This window comes from Solenopsis invicta, chromosome 2 (assembly GCF_016802725.1).
Source record: "Solenopsis invicta isolate M01_SB chromosome 2, UNIL_Sinv_3.0, whole genome shotgun sequence".
NCBI lineage: Eukaryota > Metazoa > Arthropoda > Insecta > Hymenoptera > Formicidae > Solenopsis > Solenopsis invicta.
This window is the reverse complement of record NC_052665.1, coordinates 20,258,079-20,270,209: the sequence shown is the minus strand read 5'-3', so window position 1 is coordinate 20,270,209 and position 12,131 is coordinate 20,258,079. Positions and strand designations below refer to the sequence as shown.

The window sequence follows — 12,131 nt, the reverse complement described above, 5'->3', positions numbered from 1 at the left end:
AAAAGCGTTGATATTGATCATAGTTCTGATCTAAAATGGTAATGTAGTCAATTGAAACGTTCTCATTTGCGACAAAAATTCATTGTATGTTAGGTTATACCTTTCGGGTTTTATCTCCCTGAAAGCTAGGACCATCTAAGTGAATTTTTAGGACGGGATCCGATAGCGCACGGTGCGATAGCCCACCAACCAATCATCTTGACTTATCTAACCCAACCAACGGAAAAACTCTAGGCATCGGCCGCTGTGAGTGGTGGTGTGCTATTGGGATCTGCCCGAATCTTAACTCTTTCACTTTGCTAAAAAATATATATTCACATTGTTCATTTTATTAATAATTATATATATCAAGCTCAAAATCATTGAAGGGGCCCCTATATTCAGTATATTTACCACTATCCATCACATACCTACAAAGCAATAGAACTGTAGGATATACGAGGTGTGTTCAAAAAGTATCGCGAATTTTGTGTTTTTTCAAAAATTATTTATTTATTCATGAATATCTATTTTGTCCCCTTCAAAGTAATCCCCATGAGATATTATACACTTGTGCCAACGGTTTTTCCAATCTTCGAAGCACTTCAAAAAATCATTTTTTTTTATCTTGTTCAGCTCCTCCTTCGATGCCGTCTTTATCTCGTCAAGCGTAGCGTAACGTCGTCCTTTCATGGGCCTCTTCAGTTTAGGGAACAAGAAAAAGTCACAGGGGGCCAGATCTGGGGAATACGGTGGCTGCGGCATCATTAGTGTGTTGTTTTTGGCCAAAAAGTCGCGCACAAGCAACGATGTGTGAGCAGGGGCGTTATCGTGGTGCAAAAGCCAATTTTTGTTCTTCCACAAATCCGGGCGTTTCTGGCGGATTGCTTCGCGCAAATTGCGCATAACTTGCAGGTAATATTCCTTATTGACCGTTCTACCCTGTGGCAAGAACTCATGATGCACCACGCCCCTGCAATCGAAGAAAACTGTCAGCAAAACTTTCACATTCGACCGAACTTGGCGCGCTTTTTTCGGTCTTGGTTCGTGCGGCAGCTTCCATTGAGATGATTGAGCTTTGGTTTCCACGTCATAACCATAAACCCACGATTCGTCACCAGTTATGACCCTCTGGAGCAAATTTGGGTCGTCGCGGACAGAGTCCAACATCTCATTAGCAATGTTCATGCGATGCTGTTTTTGGTCGCAATTGAGCAATTTTGGTACGAATTTCGCGGCGACCCGTCTCATGCCCAAATCATTGATAAAAATCGAATGGCACGAGCCAATCGATATGTTTAGGTCCTCAGCAACTTCTCTAACGGTGATTCGACGATTGGCCAATACCATTTTCTCCACTTCATTAATTTTTTCGTCTGTTGTTGAAGTGCTCGGGCGTCCGGCACGCTCTTCGTCGTTCACATCTTCTCGGCCTTCTGAGAACATTTTGTACCACCGATAAACGTTGCTTCGGTCCAAGGTAGCTTCTCCGTATGCCACAGTCAACATTCGGAATGCATCCGCGCACTTAATTTCGTTTTTCACACAAAATTTGATACAGGTTCTTTGATCCATTTTTTTGAATAGGTAAAAATCGAAGACTATCCAAAACACGTGCAAGCAAAGCAGCTGTCAACAATTAAGTGAACATTCAAAATGGCCGAGCTTGTCGGCATAAGTGAGAGACATGAGTACCAACATAACGCCACAAAAAGATCGAAATTCGAATATACGTAACCCGCGAAAATTCAAAATTCGCGATACTTTTTGAACACACCTCGTACTGAAATTATTGCGAATATACGAAATATATCTTAATTTTCTGAAGATATCACCAATATATTTTAATGAGTAAATTATAAAATCATTTCCGTATAAGATATTCAAGAAATATCTTATTCTAAAAAAAAAATGAATATCTTTAGTACATCTTAAAAAATATTCTAAAGATGTTTGAAACAGATAGGATATCTTTTAGACGTCTTCAAAATATTTTATTTATATAAGACTTATATTGTAGAATAATAAAAATAGATGTACGGGCATTTTATATTAAAGGAATTTACAATATAACATTCCAGTCAACAAAATGTTAGCACTGTGTCAACAGGCTGGCGGCAGATTCGATCAAGACGTGTTGGCAGACTAAACTCAACTGATCTCAAATTCTGCTTACGTTCTGTTGACAAAACCTGTTGATATCCTATGTCATTGAAATAGTAGCACTAGGCGACAACGCCGTGCTGCCAGGACATGACTCCAGATAGGCGGCAAAATTCGAACATGACATGCGCAACATAATCTGATGGTAGACTGCTAGCACAAATCGAGCACGCCGTGCTGACAAGTTCTGACGTCACGATGGCAACAGAAATCAAGCATTTTTATTTAAAAATTTCAAAAATTTTTATTATAAAATAATTTTTTTTTGTTTTTTTTGCAGATTTTATTCTTATTTTTATTATAGATTAATCTAATTTGCATATATTTTATTTTACTAATTACGATTACGCATTATTTTACAATTTTTGAAAACGCATTGGCGCTGGCGGGATTCGAACCTAAAATTTTGGGACAATAACTTAATACGCTAACACTAAGCTAATCGTACACTTGTGATATCGTTAATAAAAAGTTAAATTTGAAACTGATTTGAAGGAAGAAACTTACATGTTGAGAATCGCACGAACATTCTCACTAGCCCTTTGATTATTTAGCCTCAAATATTTTTAAAATAAACTATATAAACTATATAAATAATTGAAACCTGTCCCTGCCTAGACTGATATAGTTAAAAAAACAATTGGAAATAGTACCAAAGCATGAAAAAACATTATTGATGTAAAAAGCACGCTTGCAGAAATCAATTTTGCAATTAATTGTTATAAACAAATTACTAAAAATTGACTGTAGAGAAAATTGATTACTTTAATCGATTCTACGGGAAAAATGACTCAAGAAACATATATTTATAACGCTCTTTTAATTGTTATAAACAAGCTAGTTGCAAAATTTATTTTTGCAATGTTTCTTTAGTAATTTTTCCTGGCGAATCGATTGACGCAATTAGTTCTTTTTTAGAGTAAATTTTTAATAATTTGTTTATACCAATTGGTTGCAGAAATGAGTTTTAAAAAGTTCTTTTTACATCAATAATGTTTTTTCATGCTTTGGTCTTATTTCCAATTTCAATTTTTTTGATAATTTTTATTAACTAGACCATGGCCAGGAACGGGTTTTAATAATTTACATATGCAGGCAGATGCAGATAGAAATCTCGACGAATACAATGCGAATAGATACGGATAGGATTCCTGTACGTAATCGCGGACAGGTGCAGATAGAAATTGCGCTGTATAGAATGCAAACAGAAACAGACAGAACATATGCATAAAAAAATTAATTAGTCCAATTAATTGGTCCAATTAAGCAAATGCATAAGAAAATGGATCAATCACTTTCTTTATGCATATGTTATTTATGCATGCAATTATACAAGTTTGCCTGAATAGGCCCTTAATAAATTTATGAAGAATGAAGCCACAATTTAAAAATATGCAAAATAGCACGGTTTGCTTGATTTCTGCTGCCAGCGTGACGTCAAATTCTGTTAGCACGAGGTGCTCGATATGTGCTAACAATCTCCCGTCAGATTTGTTGTGCAGGTCTTGCTCTAATTCTGTCGCTTATCTGACATTAGATGCTGGCAGCACGGCGTGTTCGCGTGGTGCTGCCAGTCTGCTGTCAGATTGTCGCGTAGATCCTGCTCGTTTTTTGCCACCAATCTGACGTCAGGTCTTGTCAATACGCGGTGCTCGATTTCTGCTGCCAGTCTGGCGTCAGATTGTGTTACGCAGGTTATGCTTGATTTCTGCTGCCAATCTGACAACAGTCCTGTCAACACTAGTGCTCGATTTCTGCTGGAATTAAATATCAACAGTTTCTGTCCTATTTCTAACAGCAGTTTGCTGACACCGCAGATATTACAGAGTCTGTGTGCAAATCTGTTGCCTTCAACAAAAATTAATAGCAGACTCTCCGAATAATCTGTTTGTTCACGTTTGGCTGACAGGATGCATTATTATATTATACACACATGTGTGCATGCGTGAAATAACAATTAGAGGCAAAAATATATTGACAGTGTAATTAGTATCGTGCACTGAAAGTACATACGTAACCTCTTCTCATTTATATGTTTGCCATTCGTGGACTGAATCCCTATGCTTTGAAGATATAATCACTTAATGTATTCAAAAATTGTATCTAAAAATGTATCTAAAAAATAGTTTAAATATTGTGTTTCCGTATCTAGATACAAATACAAATCTTCCAGTTCAAATGTATCTCAGATACAGTTTCAGATACACAAAATGTATTTTTATGCATGTAGATACGAGTACATGTATAGAAGGTATTACCCAACACTACTAAATTGATTAGAAACTTAATGTTGTAGTATTCTTTTTGGTTCAATTTAAGAGCTGTATTCCAAGATCAACGAATGTGTGGCGCGTAGTTTGGATAATAAAAAATATATATATAATCACTAAGAAATTTATTATTTAAGCACTAAGATTCAATTTATTGTCGGCTATTTCTTGATTTAAATAGTCTATCAGTGTTTGTAATTGCCTTGTCTGCATGTATGAGAACATTGATTATAATATATTACGAGCTACAGATCATGAAATTATTAAAGAAGAAATTAAGAGGCCTAATTAATTAAAATCAATTAAAAAGAGAATGTTTGTAGAACTATTAAAAATGAAAGTTTTGCATATGTAATGGAACAAATAGGAAATTAATATTAATTTAAAGCTTTACAATACTTAAAACATGAAAAGTTAAAAATCGTTGTATTCCCTTATTTTATTACGTAAAAGATATACATATAATATACGTATGTATGAATGCAAATAGATAATAAGGATGTATATTTGTTCACTTTTATTAATTTATACTTCACAAAATAAAAATAAGATTTTTAAATTTATATAAATTGTTTATTTTAAAAGTACACACACACACGCACACGTACACACACGCGCGCGCGCACACACACACACGCGCACACGCACACACTTTAAATTAAACTAAAAAACTTTTAAACACTTAAAATGACCGTATTAATTTATGTATTTTAATTTGCTAACTCATTTTTTGTAAAATCTAAATCTGGTTTCTAAAGCTTTTTATTATACATTTTACTATTTTTATAATAGTACAATTGAAGAATAAAAATCAGACATAAAATTATCAGATACTGTTGTTTTATTGTATTTATTTGTAAAATTTTTGTCATTTTGAGATTATTATTTTATTTCTAATTTTATTTCTATAAAACAATCTTTTTATACATGTACATATAAATTGTGTTATAGAAATCACAAGTAAAGCAATAATTTTGAAAAAATAAAAATTTTTTAAATAAACCCTACCGTAAAAGTCGTATGTGATAAAATTATATACGATCGTATATGATATTGTCACACGTGTTTTTGGAATGCGATCGTATGTGCATAATACGATTTATGTGCATAGTACGATTTATAGATCTATCGCATACGAAAAAAAGCGCAGTTTCTTTGTAATATCTACATAAATATGTATTATATTACACCACATAATCCCAATAAGCAACACAATATTTTTATAGTATTTTAAAAAACATTTTTTGCAAAAAAATCCATTTTTAGGAATTTTTTCGGAAATTCCCGAGCGGTCACTCATCCAAGTCGCGACCCCGGTGAACGTTGCTTGACTTCCAAGATCGCTGCGAACTGATCCCTCATGATGACCTGTGAACACTTTATGCTGATATGCGTATATAGCTGATAAATCAGGTCAATATACGTTATCGAAAAAATGAAATATGTATAATTAAAGCATAATATTTATATTTAACATACAATATATAAAATTATTATTAATTTTATTAGTTAATAAAATAGTTTTTTCACTATTTTCACAAATGCGAAATAGCATCTAAAATAACTTTGGTTATTTGTTTAAATAAGAATGCAACTAAAAAATATATACAAAATACTCAAATTCAATGAACGGCGTGCCGAATTAATTTTTAGTCATAACACAGTTCTAAATTGAACAAGATTTGAGTAAAGTATATAAAAATCACACAAACAATACAAGCACGAAGATCTAGCTGCAACAGTTGAAAGCATTCTTGTTCAATTTGTATTGATACAGTAACGGTCAAAATATCTATCTACTACTTTAAAAAATATATGTTAATATAATACAATAATTAAATTAAATATGAAAAAATTTTTATTAAAAAACATTTAGCAAATATTGTCTGCTCATTAGGATATAAATTGAGTTTTCTTCATTCATGAACCTATTTCGTCTAAAAGTATATATATGCAATTATATATTTTTCATTATTAATATCATTAATAATCTGTAAAAAGATTCAAATACTGCATAGATTACAAAAAATAAACTGATTTTAAATACATCGACAATATATGTATATTATTCAATGTGTAACAGCCAAAATAAAATAATTATTTATTTAGAATGTATATAATTATAATTATTGCAAATAAATAAACAAATGTAAGATAATTTATAAATCGAGTTAACATTTATTGTTGTTATGCGAGAAAAAACTCGGTTTCAGAAGACTTTTTCAATGATGACTTCAATGATTTAATTAGAGTTACGCTTGCAAAATATGCATGTATTTCGTATGAGATGTACTATATATCGTATATAATGGATGTGCTATCGTATATGATTCTTATACGATAAATCCGCATGTTAAACACGTGATTCTATATATTTTCCGCCCGTGATATGTAATTCGTATGTGATCGCATAACGATCGTATGTCTAATAATGCGATTGCCATACGATTCATATAAAAATCGTACGTACCTTATGCGCAATCTTATATGATTCGGAACATGTCACATGTGATTCCGAAATAAATGTCCAATGGTGATATGTAATTCGTATACCATCATATGTCTAATCATGCGATTAGCATGTGATCGCATACGATTCGTATAAGATTCGCATATAATTCTTATACGATGAGATATGATTCATATATCATTCGTATACTATTGATATATGATTCACATACCAAATTTACGGTAGGGAATGGAATAATAGCATTTAACAATTTCATGTTTGTTTCTCATTCTTCTATAGTATGCTATTGTATAATACACATTTGTTTATTGCTGCAATAGCACCATTGCGAATAAAAACATAATTGATTAGTCATTACTCATTACATGTCAATTCTAATTAAACAATAATCATATTGTTTCAGGAATAGAGAAGAGAACCTATCCAGAATGGTTCTTACTGTGACCGAGGATACTCCAGCAGACATGCTGACTGGAAGTATGGAACTTCTGGTCCAACTACCTCACAACCATCATCTTCATACGCAAAAAGTCACGGTATTAAGAAGGTATATTTGTAAAAGCAAATCAAAGTCTAAAATTAATTAAAAAACAATAATTTTTTTAATTATCGCACTCAAAAAAGAAATCGCTTTTACCGTTTAAAATGTTTTTTATTATTCAAAAAACAAAAATAAATGAAACATTTTAATATCTTAAAATTGAACTTTTCTATTTTAATTGTACCTATTGCATCTTAGATAATTTTCATATTATAAATTATGTTAATTACACTTGCGTGGTTTTTATTGTTTAAATAAAAGATATCATTTCCGACGTATTTTTGCGCACTAAACATAAATCCGACAATTAAGTTGCTCTATCACGTCAGATTTTTTTTTTTTTTTAATGAGATGCATTAACATTTTTTGACATATTTATAATTTTATGCTAGCAACGTAACTTTTTTCTATTTTTTTAATGAAAATTTGTCATTTGCCCTATTTTATAAATTATAAAAAAGTATTGTTTAATATTAATTTTAAAATTTTAAATAATTGTAAAATTATTTAAATGTAAATTAAGTAAAAAATTAATTTATTATTAAATTAATTTTTTATTTATAATAACGTAACATTATTAATTTTTGTTCATTGTTATGACCAAAAAATCTATTCGACACGCAGTTTAGTGAACTTGAAAAGATATATAAAATCACATAATAAATATCAGAATTAAGAAATAGTTATGACTGTGAAGATACTTTATATCGTGTTTTCACATTATCGTTTGAATAAGTCTTCTATTTTAAGTAAAAAACTGTTATAAACAATTTTAAAACTTTAAGGTTGACACACTTGGCCAAAAAGATCGGCATTAAACATCCAATAAGTACATAATTTTTTAAAAAGTTTTTGCATTTAAAAATAATAAAAAAATTGGTAGAAAAAAGCTGCGGCATAACGAGAACAGTTAATTTAAACTAATTTTAAACATATTCAAAGTAAATAAATTAAATTGATTTTTTACTAAAATATTTTGAATATATATTCTAAGAAAAAACAAGTTTTTTTGCAAGAATAAATTAAAAAGACAAAATTATTATTTTATTAAAAACGTGTACTAACCCTATATCAAATAAAATCCTAAATCACCCAAGTAGAACACAAAGGTCATAATGATATCATCAGGATATCATCATGACTTTATTTCTCATTTAAAAGTTACCGATAAGAAATGACGCAAAAATAATTTAAAAATGAAAAAGAAATTTATACTATATTATCGACAAAATAATTCTTTATAGTTTCCAAAATACTTATATTGTTTTAATATATTGTTAAAATAATGTAAACAATAAAAAATACAATTAATATTTCCGTTTCCGGTTGCGAGAGTGATAGTCGTGTGCTTGTAAGATGTGTTTGGTGAGATTATGTTTTTTGAGAAGTAAAAAGGCGGAATTGTAGTGCGAGGGGGTGAAGGGAAGTAGCAGGTGGAGTTGGGAGAATAAGGGATAGGGCAGGGATGAGGGAATAGTGAGACAGGAGTGATAGTAGGGTTGGGACAGGATTTGGAGATTAGACGGAAGAACAGGTATAAAGAGTAGAGAGGAAGCAGAAAAGAGGTGAGGGCAGCGACACCGGGCGGTAGAAGTGAGAAACGTAGAAGGAGAGAGTAAGCGCAGTCGCGGGAAATTTTGAATAGGGAAAGTTGGCAGGTTAGGAGAAAGACGAGATGGAGGAAAGAAAGGAGGGAGGGAAGAAGAGGGAAAAGGAAGAAGAAGGAAATGGAGTGGAAAAGAGAAGGGTAGGAAAGGGGAGAAATATAAGGAGATGAAGAAAAGATACAGAGAGTATTGTAAGGAAAAGAAAAGAAGGGAAACAGAAAGATGGGAGAGAGAATTGGAAGATGTAAGAATGGAAGGGGATATATGGACGGTAGTGAATAGGGGGAGGAGAAAGAAAAAGAGAGTCAGGGAAGGGATCGAAATGAGGAAATGGGAGGGACACTTTAGAAAAGTGTTGGAAGGAATGGAGTGGTGGGTGAGAGGGGAGGTGAGGGGAAGAGAAGGAGTGGAGGAAGATGATATTAGTATGGAAGAAATAGGAAGGGCGGTAAGGAAACTGAAGGAAGGAAAAGCGGCGGGAGGGGATGGTATTGTAAATAAAGTATGAAAATATGGGGGAAAAAAAATAAAGGAATGGCTGTGAGAAATATGTAACAGAGTATGGAGAAGAGAAGGGTGGCCGGAGGAGTGGAGGGAGGAGGTGGTGGTACCGGTAGTGAAAAAAGAGGAGGGGGAGAGGGTTGAAGAATAGAGGGATTACGTTAACGTAAACGGCATACAAGGTGTACGCAACGGTACTTGCGGAGAGATTGAGGGAGGAGATGAAGGGGTTCCCCGAGACTCCCACCGAGACAAACGGGGTTTAGAAGAGGCACGATTGATTAAACCTACGTACTGAATTATTTGATAAACAAGAGGATGGCGGTGAGAAAAGGCAAGATAGTTGTGTTATTTGTAGATTTGAAAGCTGCGTTTGTCTGGGTGGATAAAGAAATTCTCATACAGATGATGAGGGAGAGGGGAGTTAGAGAAAGTTTGATCGTGAGGTGCAAGGAAGTACTAGAGGAGACCATAAGTAGAGCGAGGGTGGGGGTAAGGTGGGGGAAAATTTCTAGACGGGGAGAGGGGTAAGACAAGGGTGCCCTTTGAGCTCATGCTTATTCACATTGTTGCTGGCGGATGTAGATGAAGAGTTAAAAAGGGAGGGTCGGGGGGGGGAATTGAGGGTAAAACAAAATTTATTTGTTGGCGTATGCAGATGATGTGGCAGTGGTGGCAGAGGAGGAGACAGAGATGAAAGGGAAGATAAAGGCACTGGAAAGTTATATAGAACGGAAGAGATTAGAGGTCAATGTGGAGAAGACAATGGTAATGAGGTGTAGAAGGGCGGCAAGAGACAAAAAAAAATAGTGTGGAATTGGAAAGGAAGAGAGATAGAAGAGGTGAGAAAATATAAATATCTAGAGTATGATGGCAAATGAGGGTCAGAAAGAACATATAGAGGAGAGAATTAACAAGGGAGCGGTGGTGATGAGAGAAGTGTGGGGGATAGGAAAAAGGAAGTTTGAAAAGGATTGGTCGAGAAAGATATGGTTGTTTGATAGATTGGTTTGGACGGTAATGAGATATGAAGTGAAGATATGGGGCTGAAAAGAAAAAGAGAGGGTAGAGAAGATACAGGACAGGTTCTTGAAATGGGGGGGGCTGGGAGGTACACGCCGGGGTACATGGTGAAGGAGGAAATGCAGAGGGAAAAGTTGAAGGAAAGGGCAGGGTTGAGGGCATGGAGTTATAAAAATAAACTAGTAGAAGGAGGAGGAGAGGAGCTGGCGAGGTTGTGTTTGGAAGAAATGAGAGATAGGGCAAAGGTAGGAATAGTAATGGGTAAACGGGAAGAGAAAAGGAGAGTTTTATGAGGAGAAGAGCTGGAGCTTAATTGAGATAGAAAAGATGAGAAAGAGAAGAGAGTTGAGGGGGGAAAAAGTAGTAGTAAAGGAGAATAGGTGGTAGGAGGAGGAAAGATGAAAAAAAATTAGGGGCTTTAGATTTAACATATGGTATGGTGGGGTGAAGGGTAAAGGGGTGCCGGAGTACCTGAAAAAGGGATGGAAGGAGAAAAGATGGCAGAAAGTGGCAAAGTATAGGCTGGGAGACGGGCTGAGGGGGAGTAGATATTGGGAGAGGATGAAGAAAGAAAGTGTAGGATATGTGGAGGGGAAAAAGAAACTTGGGAGCACGGGGAAGAATGCACGAATTGGGAGGTAGAAAAGGGATGGTAGGAAATGGTGGATGAGGTCTTGGTAGGGGGCGGGGAGGGAGAGATTTGGATGAGAAGATTGGAGGAGATGAGGAGGGAGGGAGGAGGGTGGTTGGGTATGAATGAGAGTGTGGAAGGAAAAGAGGAAAATGCGGCGGAAACGGAGGTCCGGAGAATGAGTGCGGATATATGGATGAATGAGTAATCTCTCTCTCTCTCTCTCTCTCTCTCTCTCTCTCTCTCTCTCTCTCTCTCTCGTACGTTGTAAAAGATACGAGGAATAAAATGTTTAAATTTTGTAAGCGGAGCGGAGGTCCGCAGTGTACTCTGCAAAGAATAAAGTACCTTTACTTACTTAGAAAATATAATTATAAATGAAAATTAAAATATGTGACTTTATTATAATCGATGGATAAGATATGACACCGTTATTATTATGTTCCTACAGTTATTTGCTCATTATAGACTAATGTGTTTCTATATGGAAATGTTGATTTCAAAATACATACAGTTATGATTGTGGAATACTTTATTCAAATCTTATAGTTGGTGAATATACATATATAATTCAGCCGAATTAATGTGTATAAGGCCCCACGCGAACAAGATGCTGGCGCTACCGCTAGACGGCTACGCCGCGGGGGATTTTCTCGTGAGTCGAATGCGGCCAGTGTTGCTAGATGGGTCGATTTTTTTGCTCATGCGCAACAGTAGAGGCATTTAATACAGTGCCGTGTAATGATCCATACAGGCGGGAAATCTTAGCAAGCTGCGACTGCAAAGGTTAAATGTAAGCTACATTTCAAAACATTCTCTTTGAGGAAAATTTTACTCGAAATAATATAGTATACGTTACATGTACTGTACATTTTGAGTAAATTTTTTCTCTAAAAGAACTTTGAATCTAATTTTAATAACGTGAGTCATTTTGTACATCAATTAT

General features: G+C 34.3%; 1 protein-coding gene across 5 annotated transcripts in view; it reads left to right on the top strand.

Annotated features, from left to right (window-relative positions):
• LOC105207374 (cordon-bleu protein-like 1) overlaps positions 1 to 12,131 on the top strand; it is a 245,652-nt gene that overhangs the window by 119,684 nt on the left and 113,837 nt on the right. For 3 of the 5 annotated variants that reach the window (XM_039445739.1, XM_039445736.1, XM_039445737.1), the window contains one exon: positions 7,286 to 7,429. In XM_039445739.1, the coding sequence (XP_039301673.1) occupies positions 7,311 to 7,429 (119 nt within the window). In that variant the 5' untranslated portion in view covers positions 7,286 to 7,310. Of the gene's footprint in view, positions 1 to 5,777; positions 5,826 to 7,285; positions 7,430 to 11,278; positions 11,979 to 12,131 lie in introns of those variants that run through there. The other 2 variants (XM_039445740.1, XM_039445741.1) reach the window with 2 other exon arrangements.